At 38.8% G+C, this 20,166-nt stretch overlaps 1 protein-coding gene across 4 annotated transcripts in view; it reads left to right on the top strand.

The window, feature by feature from the left end:
• Positions 1-20,166, top strand: part of BRF1 (BRF1 general transcription factor IIIB subunit) — a 227,545-nt gene that overhangs the window by 157,948 nt on the left and 49,431 nt on the right. For all 4 annotated transcript variants that reach the window (XM_074956371.1, XM_074956369.1, XM_074956372.1 and 1 more), the window contains 4 exons: positions 9,333-9,394; positions 12,346-12,427; positions 12,528-12,583; positions 14,653-14,909. In XM_074956371.1, coding sequence (XP_074812472.1) covers positions 9,333-9,394; positions 12,346-12,427; positions 12,528-12,583; positions 14,653-14,909 — 457 coding nt within the window. The remainder of the gene's footprint in view (positions 1-9,332; positions 9,395-12,345; positions 12,428-12,527; positions 12,584-14,652; positions 14,910-20,166) is intronic.

The following is a 20,166-nucleotide window of genomic DNA, read 5'->3' as shown; positions in this document are numbered from 1 at the left end:
ATGGTTGCGGGAGGGAGAGAAAGGAGCAGGGGCTTAATGTGTGGAGAATGACTAACTGCCTGGATGCTTGTGGCTCTCCGGATTCTTTCGTATCTTGAACAACTGAAGTTGTGCACCGCTGTTGTATTTGTTATCATAGATCTAAAAATCACAAGCTGGAGAAGACTCCTGTCTTCCTTACAGAGCTAGTGCTGTCTCTGTGCGTTGGCGCTGAAGAATGTCATTTGTGATAGCTAATTAGTATCTTTGTGGATGATCATTTGTCAGGCTAGCCATTGATGAGCATGGGCTTCAGCAGCAAAAAATAGCTTTTGTCATGTTGAGAGCAGCCATCTTAACACTGTAGACAAGGCCGTGACAGCGGAGCTTTGGTCTTGGAAAAGAAAGAAGGGTAATTTCAAGTAGTTTACTTAAGCAGGCCTTTTTTCCAAAAAATTAAGGGGGTGGGGTGAGGGCAGGAATACAACTAGAGCAAAAAAAAATCTGCTGTTTTTCATGACAAGGTTAAGCTGTTCTTTAGTTGAGAGATTTTAACTTGAAACTCTTTATTTTGGGGACATAAAGAAGGATTCGTTCTGTTGGGATTGTGTGTGTGTAAACCATGTATTTCAGTATGCATGGCTTCCCCTTTCTAGAGAACTGCAGAGTCAGAATGGCACTTTTTATTAGAGGCTGATTTCAAAGCAATAAGACAGTAAGAATCTAAAAGAACTATTTTTCTTGAGGGGAAAAATGGAAGGTGAGGGATTCTCACTGAAGAGTCAACTTTTTTCTAAGGCCTCCAATCTTGCAGGCTCAGGAATCTGCTCACAATGAACATCTCAGAATTGGGCCCCAAGCTTTTAATCTGATACATAAAATTGCATTTTGACTAGATTCCCTAAGAACTGTGAATCAAAACAACATAAATAGGTTTTTTTTGTTTTTTGTTTTTTTTTTGCATGGGCAGAGGCAGTCCAAATAATGCTTTTTTTCAACCGCTTGTAACTTATTCACAAAACACAATTGTTATGATCTACAGATGCAAGCACCCTTAGGACAGGGTAAATGTTTACTTTACTAAAAACTTCAATAGAGAAGACTAAATGCAGGTAAAGCATTTCCACTTACCCATTACTTCACAGAAATACTGTTAAATATGTACTTTTAAAATCATAATCTCTCAATGGGAGAATTTTTATGTGACCACCGTGTGAAAGTGGCTAATGCAGTAGTCAGAGATGTCAATCAACTGTTGCAGAAGCAGCACGCTACCCGGAACTTGAATGTTTTGTGTGAGGAATTGATTTTCAGATACTTGATTTTAAAAATGTATTTGTAATTCTGCAAGCACGCGGTTAATTCGGAATTCTGAACAGCTCAGTTTATTAAGAGAAACTAAACCACACCAAATGTACTGTAACATGACAGTAAGGTGAATCTAAAAAAGTGGATGCAAACCAACCGATAAGGCTCATTTTCCAACGTTCTTGTATGCCATTCTTCAGAACTCATGCTCTGACCACTGGCTTGTCTCCTGCCCAAGGACTCCGGTTCTGCCCGTTGGTTCTGTTCTGGTTCCTGACTCTTGGCTCTGACCATTGGCGTGTCTCTTAACCATGCCTCTGGTTTTGCTCTCTGATTCTGCTCTGACTAGTAGGCCAGCCTCCTGTTCCAACCACAAGGTCACACCAGCTACACCCTCAGTGTGTGACACCTACCAGGATATTGAGATGGAAAGAGAGCAAAACTCGTGTGATCTCGCTCCTTTGTAGAGAGAGGTCTGGCAGGCTTACCCTGTCTTGTTCTCCTCTTCTAGAAGGTGGAGGGTGCTCCAGTTTGTTAGACTAGACCTTTTTTTAAATTTAAAATGCCCCATTTAAGGCATTTTCCAGAGACTTCTCTTTTCAGTCCAAATGTAAGGTGTTTGGTCTGAGATATTTCATAGTAAGAGTTGTTAAAGTTTGCTCTCCTTGCACTAGTGAGAACATTCTGCAAGATGGTGACCCTGTATTTGTGCTATATTCTGCCATCTATAGTTAGCAGGAATGGTCCTGTGAGGAGGTGGCATGCCGTTTGTGGTGTGTATGTTTTCTTTCCCTTGGACAGCTATGAGGCTGAAGTCTCAGTGAACAGGACTCCTTAGCTTTGATTAGGCATCAGTAAGTTACATGTGTAATTTATGTTTAAATTGTTTGCATGGCCTCATGTAGTTTGTGGCCAGTTGGGCCTAAATTTGGCACTCAGCTGCAGTAGACTGAAATTTTTTATGTAGTTTGAGGCATAGTCAAAAATAAACAGTTTCATTTAAAATCTGTAAACAAAATCAGTAATTTATTTCTTGTGACGTTTGTTTTGCTCTATTCCTGCATTTCTGCATTCCAATTTGTGACAGACTTTTGTGTTGACAATAAATAGCTTTGTTTAAATTGACTGGGAGAAGACGGAGGTTTTGGCAACTGGCTAGGGGACAGCTGGGCCTTTCTGGCTACCAGAGATATGTGGGAAGTGGATTGGGACTGTGGGAGAAGCACATTCGTTTAAAATGATCAGCAGTGAAATCATTGACAGTGCAAATCTGCCTTGCAAAATTATCAAGAAAAGTTGCCAGCCCATTCAAAAATCAGCTAGCCCAACTTTACCATAAACAGCAACATGCTCCTTCTCGTCCAGTCAGACTGCGTGCACATACCTTGTTTTGATTTGGGCTTATTCTCACATGTCCCTACCCTAGGATTTTCTCATATGCACTCTTTACACCATACTGACTCTTGTACTTCATAGCTTTCTGTTCCAAACCAGGTAGCTACACCCACTCTGTCATCCATGCACTGCTCAACCCACAATCTTAATCACTGTTCTATTCACCCACCCTCCATCATCCGTCTCTTCCCCTAGCCCCCATCATAAATTCCCTTCCCCTCCAAATTGCTTCTCATCCCACATCAATTAATCCAGTCTTTTTCACAGCAATTCATCGGTTCCCTTTTTCTTTCCCCCTTTCCTTCCAGATTCATCAGTTGTCATCCCTGCTCTGAGCTATTCTCTCCCCAGTGGCTCTTTAAAGCTCTAGAAGTTGCCTTAGCATCTCTACCCCGTTTGGCCACAAGCCTTCCGATGCTGATGGGTTCTTCAGTTCTCTTGCAGGGTGCTTCACTTGCTACTGTGATGTTTGATCCCTCTATCCGATATTTTAGTTTATGTTGGTGTTTGTTCTCCAATTACTTTGTTTGGTATTTATCTAGTTTTCATGAAAATGCCTGTTGTGAGTAAGCATGTTGTTTTTGTCCTATTATACACAAAGTATTTCTAATGCATTGAGAGCCTGATCACTAATGCATTGTTGCATGAATTAAGTTTTTTGTGCTAAAGTGCTTTAATTCTATGACTACAATGAAGCCACGTGACTGAGGATGTATTTTACAGTATAGTACAAGAGAATCGAGTTGCCTTCCACTCTAGAAGCCTCAGAGGATTTCCTGAGAACCACTCAGTCTTCATTGTTGTCAGTAAAGAAATCCTCTTATCTGGACTGTGCAATAAATTGTTTTCCTCCTATACTAGAAAGAGAAAAAATGCTCTTAACCTTTGTCTTTTTACTGTAGTTTTTTGTATATCCAATAACTGTATCTTGGCTAATAAAAAATCACCTACGAAGGTGCTGTATGACTTTTTTAGTAAGTGGTTTGTTGTGCATTTATTATTTGTGGGTAACAGTAAATAATCCTAAAGATTTACAAACATAATCCAGTATATCTATATTTATAACCCTCATGTCTGTCAAAGTAGGTTGGAGGGACCATAAAGGCTGTTGACAAAACTTTATGTTCTGGGAACTGGTTGGGTAACTGGCAGTTTCAAGTTTCAGAACAGTAATTGATTCAGAGCCGTGATTGAAAGCTGTGGAAGTAGTGATCTCCCTTCTGGTTGCACTAGACATTAGGCAGGGAGAGGAAGAGTTCTGCTTGTGCTGTTTTCCTGTTTACTGTAAATACAGACTTTCTGTAGCTTAAAAAATAACAAACTGATTTTTTTAAACTTAGAACTCTGTTTTTATCTGTACCCTGCAGTGTTTTCCCTTAAAAGAAGAAATCTCAAACTTGTAAGAACCAGATCAAATCACATCATTGCTTTTAACTCACTTCTGAAGATCTGGGACCAGATGTTGCTCACATCTGTCGTTACCAAATAAAAAAAGCTTTATTAAAGGAGAAAATTATCATGTAGAGTTTCGTTTTGAGTAGTTCAGCATTGGAGAAAAATCTTTCCTGACATTTTAAAAAAAGAGGGAAGGGACAAACAAGTTTCTGTGCCCTAGAGCAAGCAGCGTAACACACAACAGATGAATCATAGAATATCAGGGTTGGAAGGGACCTCAGGAGGTCATCTAGTCCAACCCCCTGCTCAAAGCAGGACCAATCCCCAATTTTTGCCCCAGATCCCTAAATGGCCCCCCTCAAGGATTGAACTCACAACCCTGGGTTTAGCAGGGCAATGCTCAAAACCACTGAGCTATCCCTCCCCCTGTTTACAGCTGTTAGGATCTACTGGTTTTTAGGGGATTGCGATGGAATTTTTGTATCAGAATAGCTATTCTCTGTTTTGAAGTTAAGGTTAATAATGGTATTTTGTAACAAAAGACTTTATTAAAGGAGAATGTAAAGTTAGGAATTTGAATGTGCCTCCTATTCTGAATAATTCTTTGCATTTAATGAATGCCTACCAAATTGGCAGGAGAGGGACTATTGGTAGGCAAGAGAGGGTATCCTCCATTTATTCCCTGTACTGCTGTTACACAGCATAAAGCAATGCTTCTTGTAGATAACTTGCTTCCAGAGTCTTCTCTGCAATTTACCAGTTGTCAAATGAGTTTTCTGTCGCTGTCACTAATTGAACTAATGAAACAACTGGCATCTACTTCTGTAACGAGTTTATATTGAAAATGACAACATGAATTTGTACCTGGTGCCTGAAATTGTATCATTTTCAGTCTGGCAAATTAGGACTCTGTAAGGAAATGGACACCAACTGTGTGGTGACTTACCACCTTTCTAAGGGCTCGTCTACACATACAGTGCTGCAGCGGCACCAATGCAGCTGCGCCGCTGTAACGCTTAGTGAAAATGCTATCTATGCTGACAGGAGAGCGTCTCCCACCGGCATAGGTACTCCACTTCCCCAAGAGGCTATATCGACGGGAGAAGCCCCCCTGTTGACATAGAGTGGTCTAAACCAGGGATTTGGTCTGTATAACTGCGTTGCTCAGAAATTTGGATGTGCATCATGAATATTGTGAAGAGGTTGCAACAGAACAATTTTATTTTCTGGTTATTGTTGGATGGTTCTGTATTGCTGTCCTCCCTACCCTTTGATATCATATTGGGGAGTAGGGATAAAAAGTTGATAAATTTTGAGGGAGTGCCCGGTATGGTTAAAGAAGTGATGTGGCTCAGACATTATAGTAGATTTTGCTCTTGATGGATCAGACTCCTACTGACTTGCAAAGGAATTGCTCTGAGAGCAGAATTGGGCCTACATTATTGTGAATAAGGATTTTAGTGACATTTGTAGGCAGGATAGCTATAAATACATAAGGAGCAAGAGAAAGTCAAAGAAAAGTCTAGGTCCTTTACTTGGGGGGGGAAGAAGAGCTAACAATAGATGATGTCAAGAAAGCTAAGGCATTTAATGCTTATTTTGCTTCAGTATTCTCTAAAAAGATGAATTATGACCACATTCTTAGCACAATTAATATTAACAACAAGGGGGAAGGAATGCAAGCCAAAATAGAGAAATAATAGGTTAAAATATTTAGATAAGTTAGATGTATTCGGTTAGGAAATTAATCCTGTAGTACTTAAGAAACAAGCTGAAGGAATGTCAGAACTGTTAGTAATTATCTTCAAGAATTCATGGAGGATGGTGTGGTCCTAGAGGACTGGAGAAGAACAACCATAGTACCTATCTTTAAAAATGGGAACAACGAGGGCCCAGGGAATTATAGACCCGTCAGCCTAATTTTGCTGCCTGGAAAGATATTGGAACAAACTTACATATTTTATAAGTACCTGATGGAGAATAGGGTTATAAGGAATAGCTTGCATGGATTTGTCAAGAGCAAATTATACCAAAGCAACCTAATTTTCTTCTTTTACAGGGTAGCTGGCTTAGTGGTTCAGGGGGAAGCTATAGACATGATACATCTTGAGGAAGGCTTTTGACACAGTCCCACATGACATTCTCATAAGCAGATTAGGGAAATGTGGTCTAGATGAAATTACTGGAAAGTGGGTGCACAACTAGTTGAAAGACTATACTTAGAGTAGTTATCAGTGATTTGCTGTCAAACTGGGGAGCATATCAACTGGCATCAGTACATAGTGGGTCAGTCTTGGATGCGGCACTGTTCAGTGTTTTCCTTCATGATTTAGATAATGGAGTGGACAGTGTGCTTGTAAAATCTGCAGATAGTACCAAGCTGGGAGGAGTTGCAGACACTTTGGAGGACACGATTAGAATTCAAAATGACCTTGACAAATAAGAGAATTGGTCTGAATTCAGCAAGATGAAATTCAGTAAAGACAAATGCAAAGTACTTCACTTAGGAAGGAAAAATCAAATGCACAACTACAAAATGAGGAATAACTGGCTAGGTGATAGTACTGCTGAAGAGAATCTAGGGGTTATAGTGGATCACAATTTGAATATAAATCAACAATTTGATGCATTTGCAAAAAAGGCAAATATCATTCTGGGGTGTATTACCAGGAGTGTGGTATGTAAGACATGGGAGGTAATTGTTCCCCTCTGCTTGGCACTGGTGAGGCCTCAGCTGGAGTACTCTGTTTAGTTCTAGGACATCTTTAAGAAAGATGTGAACACATTGGGGAGAGAGTCCAGAGGAGAGAACAACAATGATACAAGGTTTAGAAAACCTGACCTATGAGGAAAGGTTAAAAAAACTGGGCATGTTTAGTCCTGAGAAAAGAAGACTGAGGGGGGAACTTACGAAGTCTTCAGATATGTTAAGGACCATTATAAAGATGACTTTGATCAATTTTTTCCACTGAAGGTAGGACAACAAGTGATGGGCTTAATCTGTAGCAAGGGAGATTTAGGATAGAGGTTAAGAAAAACTTCCTAACTCTGTGGGTAGTTAAGCTCTGGAATGGGCTTCCCAAGGAGACTGGAATCCCCATCATTGGAGATTTTTGAGAACAGCTTAGACAAACACCTGTCAAGGATTGTGTAGGTTTAGGTGATCCTGCCTCAGTGCAGGGGGCTGGACTAGATAATCTTTTAACGTCCCTTCCAACCCTATCTTTCTGTGATTCTGCAGCTGAAATTTCACTCTTGTACTATGATGCAGTGAACTGGCGAAAAGCAGGTTTATACATGTTAGTATGGAATAATTTAAAATATTGTTTTTAAATGTTTTTAAAGCTGTGGTGTCAAACTTTCACATGTTGAGACCTAAGACCTTTGCAGCATTTGCTGAATTTATCATAAAGTTCAAAGCCACAACATTATAGTGGCAAGAAACCTTTTTTGAGGCATTTTCAGCTGTTGTATTTACATAACATCTGCAGCATAAAGTTTTCATTTATGAGGCTGTCTCAGAAGAAAGTTAGAGCACAAAGTTATGAGAGTGCTTGGGATGGCAACAATTTCCAAATCACTATTACTAATTGAGGGAAAAACTCTCTTCATATAGGGTTTAAATGAAGGAGGAAACACCTGATTTTGGTTATTTAGGATAGTATTTTCAAATAAGCATAAAAGTGTTAAGGGCCCAACTCATTTTGAAAGTCTATGGGAGTTGGGCATGCGGCTCCCATATACCAATTTGAAAACCCCACCCTTCATCAATTTACAATTGTCCATTTGCTTTGGGCTCCTGTCACTGATTTCATGTAGTACAAGCGGCCAGTTTAGTTTTTTTTTTTTTTTTTTTTTCTATTCAGGGGATTCTTTGTCTTTTTCTGGAACACTGATGATTCCTACCCTTGTTTGTTTTAACTGTTTCGTTCCCCACAACTCTCAAGGCCCTGTATTGTGATAACCTACCATCTCGTCAAAGAGAACTGCCTGGAACTTTCATCAAAACCCATCAGCCATCCGAGAATTCCCTTCCTTCTAGTACTGATGTTCATTCTCTACACTTCTCAATACCCGGAGGTCTGGGAGTTCGAGATCAGTCTAGGGAGTCAAACTCAAGTGTCTTGAAAATTATTAGAGAGAAGTAACCACAAAGACACCACGCTGGCCCTCAACATTTTGTTTTATATTTTGCTGCTGCAAGTTGTCTCTCAGAATGATAAAACTGTCTGTCTGATTTTCCACACAGTACATTGGAAACTAGTCAAATCAGCAGTTGCCCATAGTTGATTAAACTTGGGGGGATGATCTTCCTTCTCCAGCATAATCCTTGAGCACATAACATTCCACTTTTTCTCTGCAGAGTGTTTTATAATGATCTGCCCCTGCAAATTCTGTCATTCCTAGTTTAGGAATCTATTTTGTCTAGTTGTTCTGGTTAATGGATATAATAAAAGTATGGTTATGTTTTCAAAAGATGTCAATAAAAATAAGAGCCTAAGCAAAAGTACAAATGAATTTGTAGTGCATACTCTATAGTGGAGACCTGATAATATTGGCACTTAATTAGTTCTTTCTATTCATAGATCTCAAAGTGCTTTCCAAAGGTGGGTAAACTCTATAATCCCCATTTAACAGATGGGAAAACTAATGCACCTAAGTTTACATGTCACACACAAGGTTATATGGTGGGTGAGTTAGTGCCAGGAATAAAACCCTAGTGTGGCTCCCAGCCTGGTGCCCTATTCACTAGACCACGTTGCCTCTTTGATAACAGAAAATATTTTCTTAATCATAACTTGCAAAGGATTCATGGCCCATTTGACTGTGATGGAGAAATTCCTGTGATGACAAGAGAAAAATCAAATCATCTGATTCCAGTGATTTCATCAACTTAATAGCAAACATCTGTTGCTGCTGCAAATTTTTTAAAAAAAGTCTACTGAAAATTACTGTAATATTTTTAGCTCTTCTCTGTGAAGCAATTAGTAGAGAAAGGGCTGGATTGGAGCGCATAGTCAGAATTCATTAACTGCGGTGACAATTTGTGCTCACACACAATGAAAACAATAGGAAAGTGTGGTACATCTCTTCTGTAAAGGTGGCGGGGTGTAATCCTCTGAAAGGTGATTATTTGTTAACAAACCAATTATAACCAATACTATACTTCTGATACAATTAAAAGCAGAACTTGAATTGGAGTGGACATTCAATGAATATGCATCTTAACTAAAATTTATATTGCTTTTATTTAGGTGAAAATACAGGAGATGGTGAACTAGATCTTAGTGGAATTGACGACACTGAAATAGATAGGGTAAGAGATATTTTTATGCTATCTATCTACAGTCTGATCTTAGAAGAAAAATATTTTCTTATGTGGTTTATCTTCCCGTGCCCCAACCTCCCACTTTGATGGAACTTGGTTATAATACATATAGATGGTCAGGAGTTAATGCCCATGATTATGGGAATCTGGTACCAAAACTAATGCATGTGGCCAATATGTTACACTCTAGCTCATTCCCTGTAAGATATTACAAAATCGTAGTATGTTGTTACTGCTGCCATTTCTCATCATGTTGGAGTAATTGTTATTGGAAATGTATTTTATTTTAGAGAGGAAGGACCTTAAGTTTCATTTAGTATTAAATGCATCACGTAGTTAGTTACTCGCTGAAGATATGTTCAAGGTGTGGTGCTATCCTGGAAAGAGACTGTAAAATGGTGTTCTGGGCTCTCAATGATTTCCATAACCCTTACTCGGTTTATTTTATTTGCCTGTATGACAGTAAAGTGTAGCAGAGCTGGGTGAATAACTGATTTTTTGGTTAGCTGTTAGTTCCAGAAAACTGGGGGGAAAAACTTTGTTTTGGGTTAAAGCGAAGCTAATTTTTAAAAAATTTGTGACTAGTCAAAACATTCAGAAATATTTTGTTTTGGATCAAACAAAACATTTTGTTTTGATTTTTGGCATTGTAAACATTTTAAAAATAAAAGCAAAGGAAATGAAGTAGAGGAGGGGTCGTGGTACCGCCACCCCCTTTTAAAGCCAGTAGCCCAGTGAGTAGGGTGTCTACATGAGGGTCAAGAGACGTGGGTTCCAGTCTCTGCTCCCGAGTGGGTATTCAAACCTAGGTCTGCTGCAAAGATATAGTGTATTCTGGGTTGGGGGTCTTTCAGTCTCTCCTGTTGGAGCTGTTCCACTTTGTATAAACAATTAAATATTCATTGGGGCAGGGCCTTGTACCTAGATCTCTCCTCTCCCAGGAGAGTGCCCTGGTTACTGAGCTATAGAATCTCTCGCACGCTCTCTGGCCCAGACAAGTCAAATATTTCATACAAAGTGAAACAGCTTCAGCAGGAAAGATTGTGAGCCCCATCCCACAATTGTTAGTAACATGGTAGTGAGGGCACTCACCTGGGAGTAGGGAGGCCTGGGTTCAAATCCCTACTCCAGAGCAGGAATTCAAAATGGATCTCCCCCATCCCAGATGAGTGCTCTAACCTCTGGGCTATTGGGCATGACCACCTCCTCAGTTTTGTGAATGGTGCCTAACTCGCCTTGTGAATCTTGCCTGAAAAACCAAAATGGTTCATTTTGATAATGTGAAAAGGGAGCTGTTTTGATATTTCTGAATTTTTTCTTTTTTCATTTTCACCAAAACACTTTGCCAGTATTGACATGAATTCATGAAATGTTTCAGGTGACCCAAATCTGCCTTTTTTGGGACAGGGGAGAGACGGCAAAAGTTTGGGCCAAAAATTTTCTCCCAGCTTTAGGCCCAGGGTAGGGATGCCCTTGTGTTAGGTGCTGTACAAACAGTGAGAGAGTTCCGGCCTCACAGCTTAAACATACAAGATAGACAAATGGTGGCTGAAAGGGAAACAAAAGCACTGAAGTGAAGTGACGTGCTCAAGGTCACACAGCAGGTCGGTGCCTGAATCCAGGTCTCCTGACTCCCCGTCTGGTGCCCTCTCCACTAGACCATACTAAGCTTACAAATAAAAGGTGCAGTTAAAAAAAAAAACCAAAAACCCAGTGCTATAAATTCCTCTTCGTGTCCCGAAATAATTGAAAACAATGGGGTTGCATACATGTAGCTGAGAATATAATCTGATCTGCAGAATCTTTATTTTTGGCGATGGATGAGCAGGAAAGAGACCCGCTTGACTTTCAGCACCCAGGCTGAGTCGCCCAAGCAGGCAGTTAGGATGAATATGGAGAGGAGTGAATGTACTATGGAAGTAACAGAAACCGTAAATACAAAACCCCTCAATGCCCATTTCAGTTACTCATCAGAATAGATCCATAATTTAAACAGAAGCTGGGAAGGAACAAACCCATCTTCTCTTCCTGCTAGACTATGCAGTGAAGCCATAACTCTGATGCAAGCAGGGTGAATAGTTCAGCTATGAGTGAGTGTGTGTTCATTATTATGACCCAAATTTAATACACACAAATGAAACAGAGAAAATATTGGCTAGGTAAACTGGTATTAGAACAAATGTTTTTTTTCCAAGTTTGTCCCAATGTGAAAGACGACTCCTTGCATCAGTTTCATTAGAATTGAATTATTTTTCTCATAAACTACTTGAGTGTATATTTTATTTTGAAGAAAATCTGAAATGGTAAAAGACATAAAATGCTAGAGAATCAAGCTGTTTGATATTAGTTTTAAGTGCTAATAACTTACAATGCTTGGCTCTACTGTTTTAATGAATCCACAAAATACTTTTTAAAAAAATGTTCTTAAACAGATGATTGGTAATGGTTTGCAGTTTCTCCTCAGAGCTCTGCTAATGTTCCTCATTCCCAACCTGCAATCAGGAACCAGTGTTACACAAAGACTAGTTGTGCTGAACCTAATATTGGATTGGCATTGTAATCTGCATAACCGAAAGCTAGGATGAGATTCATCATGCCACTTTAATATTGCAGTTTCTGGACCACATTCTGGTCTGTTCCCCTGCCCTACACAACTCCAATGACTTGAGCTAAACTGAATGAGTAGAACTGAAAATATAATTTGGATGAACTCAGATCTCCGAAGTGGAAGGACTAAAATACTAACTTATTGTGCTAGCTAGTGTTTGTCGCTTCTTTCTTTACTATCCCATTATTGCCCCTTGAACAAACTTTCCTTCATTAATCTAGTTCTAAAAATAAGGTGAATGTGAATTGCTCTTACTGTATTTTTTTACTATATTTTGCCTACAATTTTCAGATTAGTCACTGAAAAGAAATGAACTTTATTTTGTTTTTAGTATATACTTGATGAAACGGAAGCTCAAATAAAAGCAGAACTGTGGATGAAAGAAAATGCGGATTATTTAAAGGAACAAAAGGGTAAGAAGCATAGTAACTGAAATGCTCTCTCTGGTCACATGTCTCAAAAAGCAGTCTGGTACCTGTCCTTCCTGCTGGCTGTCTTTTTGTCATCTTTCAGAGAAAGAAGCAAGAATAGCAAAAGAGAAGGAGCTTGGGATTTATAAGGAACACAAGGTATACAACTTAAATATTCCGCTTGTGCTTAACAGTGTCCATTTTCAAATTTACTGGAAACTCGTTACATTTCTTGGTGAAACTCCTCTTACAGTGGTTTAGAAGATGCTGAGGGCAATCCAAGCAATAATTCAGTTCAGCTTTTTCCCATACCCCTAAACGTTAATGAAACTGTGCTGCAGCACCGCTTTTCAGATGGTGACTGTAACGTTTTCCTGCCTGAGCATTGGTTGCTTCTCTAGCCCAATACTCTACTTTACAGTCCCCCTGAACTCTCTTAGGTAGGGAACTTGTGTGCATTGCAGTTGTGGCCATTTTTTTTGCATGGAAGGGTCAGTTGCATTTATGATTGCTATCCTCGATGATTACTTTGTTTAAAAACTATTCTTAAAATGTTCCTGATTTTTTGAAAAGGCATTCATGTTGTATTTGTTCCGAGTTTGCTACAACTGCAGCACTTTTGTATATTGTTGCAGTAATGGTTTCTGGAAGAAGAGGTGAACAAATCTCCATTACAGCAACTTGAAGGAATGTCATTGTTCTACCTTTCATAAGGCATGTGACATTTATGTTAACAAGTGGCTTGTCCTCTCTGAGTTTAGCAGTTTAAAGCAGTCTAATTGGCCACATAGTCACAATTTACAGCATTAGTATTTTGTGTAATTGACCAAGTGACAAGGCAGTCTGTGCATAATTTTCCCCATGCAGCTAAAATCTACATTAGTTTTTGGTGTGTGCTTTCCATTAGTCTTTTTTTAACACACCAATGAAAAAGACACCGTTTCCCATTGTCCCCACCCCCAAGATACTTAAACAATAAAATGTAAACCGGACAATGAAAGACTGTTTGATGCTTGAGAGTTTCTCATTCAGACTACGTTCATACAAATGGCATTGCACTAGTCATTTTCAAAACTGCATAATCCTCTGGCACAGAAACAGCCCAATCACCCACCTTTTTGTTCTGACAAGGTTGAGTTTTTCTCTGACTCCCTTCTGTTGCTGACAACTTCAGGCCAGAACTTGATTAACAAAGTGCCTGGGATTTTCAAGGTAGCATTTGACCCATGGAAGTAAATAGAACAGCTATGATGCATTCAAAAATAATACACCTGCTGATTTAGATGTTAAACTTTTTTGAGAAGGAAAATGTTGGGCAAGACATCAAAGTTATTTCCTACTCTTTTAGAATGGGGACATGGGACCTCTCTTCACCTGAACAGTTGCCAGATAGAGACAGAAAGATCTTCGAGTGTAACATCTCAACCTCTAGTTCTGGGTTGCCGTGTCAGTCAAAGACTTTGACTTGCAACTTTTTGACCCACACAAGAGTGCCTCCAACTGAACATCACTGTAGTGCTTAGCATCTAACTGGAACCTGTAATTGCTCAGAGGCCAGCATTAATGCCAATCCATTTACCCACTGATTGCCAACTCTGTAATCCAGTTGGCTTTCTTCACTGAATCATGGAGCAAGAGTCCTATGGTGCTCCCCAAAATAGTATTGCTGTAATTTTGATCCTCACTTTGCAGAAATTAACTATAGGGAGAGTTGTAACCCAATATGGATCTAGTTTTAAACAAATATTTTGGGAGAAATGTATATTTACTTTTTGGCTAATTTTATAAAATTTTGTGGGAGCCCCTCTCCTGTCATTGGAACAACCCTGCCCCCCTGTAGATGACATTTGAGAAAGAGGCTATGTTTCTCTTTGGCAACAACGCAGAAACTAATGGGTTAATTTAGTAGAGCAATTGTAATGACATGTGGTGGCATTTGGCAAAAGATACAAAAGCGAACACCGTATCTCTGGAAAAAGTGACATGGACTCTACAATGTCCTCAAATGGCCAGAATCTCCATTTTACAGCTGGTACCAGTCCTGGCACCTGCAGCAGTACAATACCCTGAACACCATACTGGGACATGGGCTTGGTACTGACCCCAGGTGAACCGTGCTGCCTACTGGGTCATCTAACACCAGTGTCAGCAGCACTGCAGATCACCTTTCTGTTCTGCTAAAACTGTTTTGATTGTATCTAAATCACTAATTTTATATTTTAATTAAGCCAAAGAAGTCCGCAAAAAAGCGGGAGCCAATTCAAGCCAGCACAGCAGGAGAGGCAATTGAAAAAATGTTGGAACAGAAGAAAATCTCAAGTAAAATTAATTATAATGTGCTAAAGGACCTGAACAGCAAAGGAAGTAGCACACCAAAGAAAGAGGACGACAGCACTGATGACAGCAGCAACACCAAGAAGCTGTCAAGAAGAAAATCTACTGCCAGTAGGAATATAGCCAGCACTGTAAACAGTATGGGGAAAAGGTATTGCCATTGTTCATTTATATCTCTGTGAGGCTGTCTATGCAACTTTCTGTACCGACGGTGTAGATATTGTAACGCTTGTTTGAGACTAAAGTAACGTTAGGGCTCTGACTTTATTTATTTTTCATGCAATGCCACAATGAAACAGTATTTGCAGACCACATATCAGCTGACAGCTTCTGTGTGGATTAACCATCATAGTGTGAAAGAATCAATCAGAATTCACATGTGAATCTTTCAGCCACAGACATCTATTCTTAATGTAATTCTGACATTTCTTGTCCTTCCTTTCTAAGTCGGCTTCTTCATAGTCACAGACATGACACTAAAATGCTGAAGTTTTGGCTTTTCCACTTGATATGAAAAAATAGATAGTATCCATCTGTTATGGCAGCTAGCTGGTTTGATTGGCTTTTATTTTAGTTTTATTCCAAGCTTTTGTTTTTAATTGATGACACAAATATAAAGCTTCACAGTAAATATGCATGTCAGTTTTCTGGTCTGGCCTTGCAAATGTTTAAGGCTGTGATGAAAACTCCTATTTTATTAAGTAAAATAATCAAACTTGTTGGATAGAAGTAAAGTATATGAGGAAACTGGTGTGTGCTATCTACAATATTCAACTGTTTAATTAGTCTGCTTCAGATAATCATTTGAACTGCTTCTATGCATAGGTTTCAGAGTAGCAGCCGTGTTAGTCTGTATCCACAAAAAGAAAAGGAGTACTTGTGGCACCTTAGAGACTAACAAATTTATTTGAGCATAAGCTTCCGATGAAGCAAGCTTTAGCTCACAAAAGCTTATGCTCAAATAAATTTGTTAGTCTCTAAGGTGCCACAAGTCCTCCTTTTCTTCTATCCATAGTCATTTCTAATTTGTCTCATATATTTCTATGGTTCCTAAAAGATGTTCTATCTACAAAGAACATAGTCTAAGTTTAGGCATAACATTACAATTGATAACAAAATGTGGAGGGTAGCGGAAACAAAGATGGTGAATGAGCTACTAGGGTGGTGTGTGTTTGTTTGTTTGTTTGTGTATTGTTGGTGAAGACAAGCTCAAAGGTGTGAGTTGAATGAGGGAGTTGATCCCTGGTGGCAGGTTCAGCTAGAAGGAGTGAGAAGGAAGCAACAGCACAGTCATCAGTATGGAGGATGAAGTCCCCCAGGGTTGAGGGTAGGACATTAAGAGGAGAAAGGAAGTGAGGGTGCCAGGAATCAAAGCCCTAGCAGAAGGAGTTGGGCTAGAGAAGTACCGCAGTAATACAGGGGTAAGAGAAGAGCCTGATGCATATATTTTGGAGGAGGAGAAGGAATGTGTGTTTGATGAGAAATAGGGGGAGCTTGGAGGCGGCAGCAGTGGAAAAATGTGAAGCTAATATCACTGCCATCAGGGAGTGAGGGTGGCAGCAGAGAGAGGAGGAAAGCCAGGTAACTGTCCGTTCAAGATGGGAAAGGGGGAGAGACTGAACTGGTGAAGAGAGGACAGAAGATAGGTGGAGGTCAGGACCCAGAAGCTAAATAGAGAAAGCACAGTGAGAGTCTATAGCGTTCAGATGCTTATTCTGGCCCTTGGTTTAAGAGCCAAAATTTAAGAATAAACGTGTAAATAGAGAGATCTGGCCTGTTTAAATTCCTCGATATTCCTAGGAGACTTGATTCTGCGAGATACATTATTGTAATAGCAAAGATTTTCTCCCTAGTCTGCTATTTTTTCCTTGTTTGTTTTTATTTACCATGATTGCTCCATGCTTATACAATGTTTCCCTGGAAAGATAGTAGAAATACCCTTAATAACAACATTCTCACTTCCTCGTCTCCCTTCTGACTGACTTTATGTCAGTAAGAATGTTGTAAGTCTCCTATTTAGTTGATGATAATGGTGAGGTCTTAAAAACCCAAGAGCAGTGTGTTTTCTGTTAGCAAAGAGAAGTGCAAAAAAGCATTCAAGATTAATTTGTAGCATTTCACACACACTACCCTGAAGATATTTAGGTTTAACAAATTTTTGCTGAGACTTAAACCAGGAGTTACATTATCTAATTAAATGATGCTCTGATTCTGTTGTCAGAAGATGAATGCTGATATAAAAAGGAGGTGCCTTGCATCGTGGTGGTATTATTGACTTTGAAACAATTGCATATCAGAGCAGAGCATTTAGCACTAGGGGTATGTCTGCACAGCAGCTAGACACCCATAACTGGCCCTTGCCAGCTAACTTGAGTTCATGGGGTTCGGGGCTGTGTAGACGTCTGGACTCGGGCTGGAGCCTGGGCTCTAGGCCCATCCGAGGTGGAAAGGTTCCAGAGCTATGACTCCAGCCTGAATCCAGATGTCTACGAACAGTGCCGTGAGCCCGAGTCAGCTAGCACCAGCCAGCTGCTGGTGTCTAGTTGCTGTGTAGACATACCCTGGCGGTTTTTGACAGTGTCTCCACATCTTCACGTGACCATTTTCAGGGCCTGATTCTAAGAAGTGCTGAGCCCTTGTAGCTCCAGTTGAAGTGAGTAGGCCCTTCAGCTTGCTAAGCACTTTAAAAAAAAAAAAAAAAAGCCCTAGATTAAACAATAAGGCAGTATGGAAAGCTGTCTAGATAAATACAAATCATTATTTTCCAAAAGTAGTAAAAAATCATTATTATCCAAAAGTAATAAAACCATGTTTGTTTTTCCCTTTTGAGTACTCAAAGCACATCCTGAGGGTGATTGCAGAGTTCTCTGTCACTGATTAGCCATTTTCAAATGTGGTTAATTTTGCAGCAAATCTGTGGGAGTTGGGTGGGGTGGGGTGGGTGCACATACAGATATGTATAGTAAGGAGAGCTTACACTTCCAAAGTAATGTTCCTGCTAAAACAATACTGAGAACTTGGCAAGCAAATAGATTATTTTGATTTCCTACAATTAAAATTTATGATATTCCTTTTGATTTTCTTCCATTCTCTAAGTGCCAAACATCTTATATGGCATCCAGAAATTCCTTTGTTCAGCATTGTTGTTGTGTGTCATGCATAAATTCCTTTATTCAGCATTGTTCCTCTGAGAGATGAATGGATAAATACTTCTCCTGTGATACAATAATCATGGTAATTTGTATGCAATTAATAATAAAAACTTTTCTCATTTCTCATTAGAAAATGAAGTATATATGCCAGTATCCAGAAGACATTTGCAGAGATTCTGCTTGCTATTTATTTTTCAGTGATTTATAATCCTGCTAGTTTATCTTTAGAGGTCTTAAATATTTAGTAATCTATCTGCAGCAGCATCTTGCATCACAAGCATCTATGAGATCAGCATGCTTTAATCCAATACTTCAGTTAGTCTGAGTGATAGTTAAGTCTTAAAGACGTACTGATTCAATTCTTTGGCCTAATTGAAAAGTACTGAGACCAAGCTACGGGGAACTTGACAAGTGAGGAAAGTAGTATTGGTGGTGGGTGATTAAAGCAGAATTCTTGTATGGGAAGCAGAGTTTCAATATGGAACAGTCTTTCTTGCTCCCCATTCTCAAATGAAATTGTTCTTCATGCTTACTTGACTTCTATGATTAGCAGAGGTCATCATAGTACAGGAAGGGTCATTTTACTGTATGTAGTGCAAGGAAGTGTCTGGCTCATCTTCAACTCTCTACCCTTCTAAATCTTTCACACTATAAAATACAATGGATTATCATAGGACTTCTCTTTATAGTTATACATTATAGTTAAAAGAGAATCCCCCCAATCCTATTTAAAAGTGAGTCATTTACTTGCAAGTATAAATCCGTATTTCCTTATGCCTTTTAGGCTACATGTTTGTAAGAACAGATTCAAACTATTGAATGGAAACTTTGTTTTTTTTATATATATATATATATATATATATATACACACACACACACACACACAAAGAAAGATCTTCTAGGTTTTGTTCAGTGTTTTCACAGCTAAGTAATTAAATGCTATAATGTTGTATAGTTATTGATTCTCAACAAATATTTAAGTAGGTGGAGTGTTAAGAAAGTTCCATAGAAACAAGCTAAAATTTTATTTCCTTGGTAAACGGTTTTTTTAATAGAGCTTCATTGGTGATATGATGATTACTGTTAAACTAATAGGAAAATTAAATTCCAAAGAGCATTTACTTTATCTACCCTTTTACACTTTTCTAAACAGCAAACAAACCCTGATTTGAAAGCTAGGTTTGTAGTTTCTGGATTTTTGTTGGGCTAGTGATGTCAAAGAATGCTTTTTAAGAACCAAGCAAAGATCTTGCTCTTCAGTAAAGTATCATCATCAACTATACCAATATTTTCAAAAGCTAGCTGGATTTTTGAGTGTTTTGCTTTACCACAAACTGGATGAATTATATGCTTTTTAGAAAACAACATACTTTATTTGAATGCATTTCCAAGAAATATGCTGGAGTTGTACTTAATATTCCCATCAACATTAGTACTGAAGTCAATGAAGAGAGAATTTTGGAGGCTTTATTTATATAAAGAAGATTAATTAAATTTCTCATTGCATATCATTTTTTGTCTCCAGTGAGTACCAAGACTACTGTCTGGTTGGAGAGTCAAGTAATTTTATTTTTGACACGCTGAATGAGGCAATAACCTCCTCCTACTTAGTATGTCTGGGTTTTTAGGATCTAGTGCATGAACAATTGTTTGATTTATACTGAATACTATCAAAATAGTTGCCACAGCTTAATTTTAATTACCCAGTTGCACAGTTGGTCTTCAGTAATATTTTTTTAATGTGAAACAGAATCATAATTATATAGGGATAGTATGTTAATTCTTTTTTTTTTACAAGGTTAATCAAATAACTTCCACTTTATATGTGCTAAAGTTCCAATTTTGAACCAAGTTATATCCTTGAATTCTTAGTGTGATAGAAGAGGGGATCTAGGTCTGGTGGAAGCTTTAATAGTTTACATTTACTTGAACTGAAATGTTACTACATTACTTGCGAAGTGAAATCTGTTGTAGCAAGAAAATGTGGGAACTGAAGGGCCTTTCAAGTCATTACTTTAAAAAATTTTAAGCCTATTTATTGCCATGTACTTGAAATTGGCAATGATATCTGAGAGGACAGGATATATTATCAAGGGAATAAATGTGTCAAGTTAATCTCACAAAAAACTTGTCTTGGAAGAAATGAAGCAGGATTGCAAAGCCCAGCTAAATCTCTTTTGATAAAATAAGGTTGTTCTGAACAAAAGGATGTGCCTATATAATAGAAAACGAACTCATGTTTATTACAAAGATAGC

Source organism: Natator depressus, chromosome 6, assembly GCF_965152275.1.
Source record: "Natator depressus isolate rNatDep1 chromosome 6, rNatDep2.hap1, whole genome shotgun sequence".
Classification (NCBI taxonomy): Eukaryota; Metazoa; Chordata; order Testudines; family Cheloniidae; genus Natator; species Natator depressus.
The sequence above is the reverse complement of the archived record's forward strand: the minus strand, read 5'-3'. Positions and strand labels throughout refer to the sequence as shown.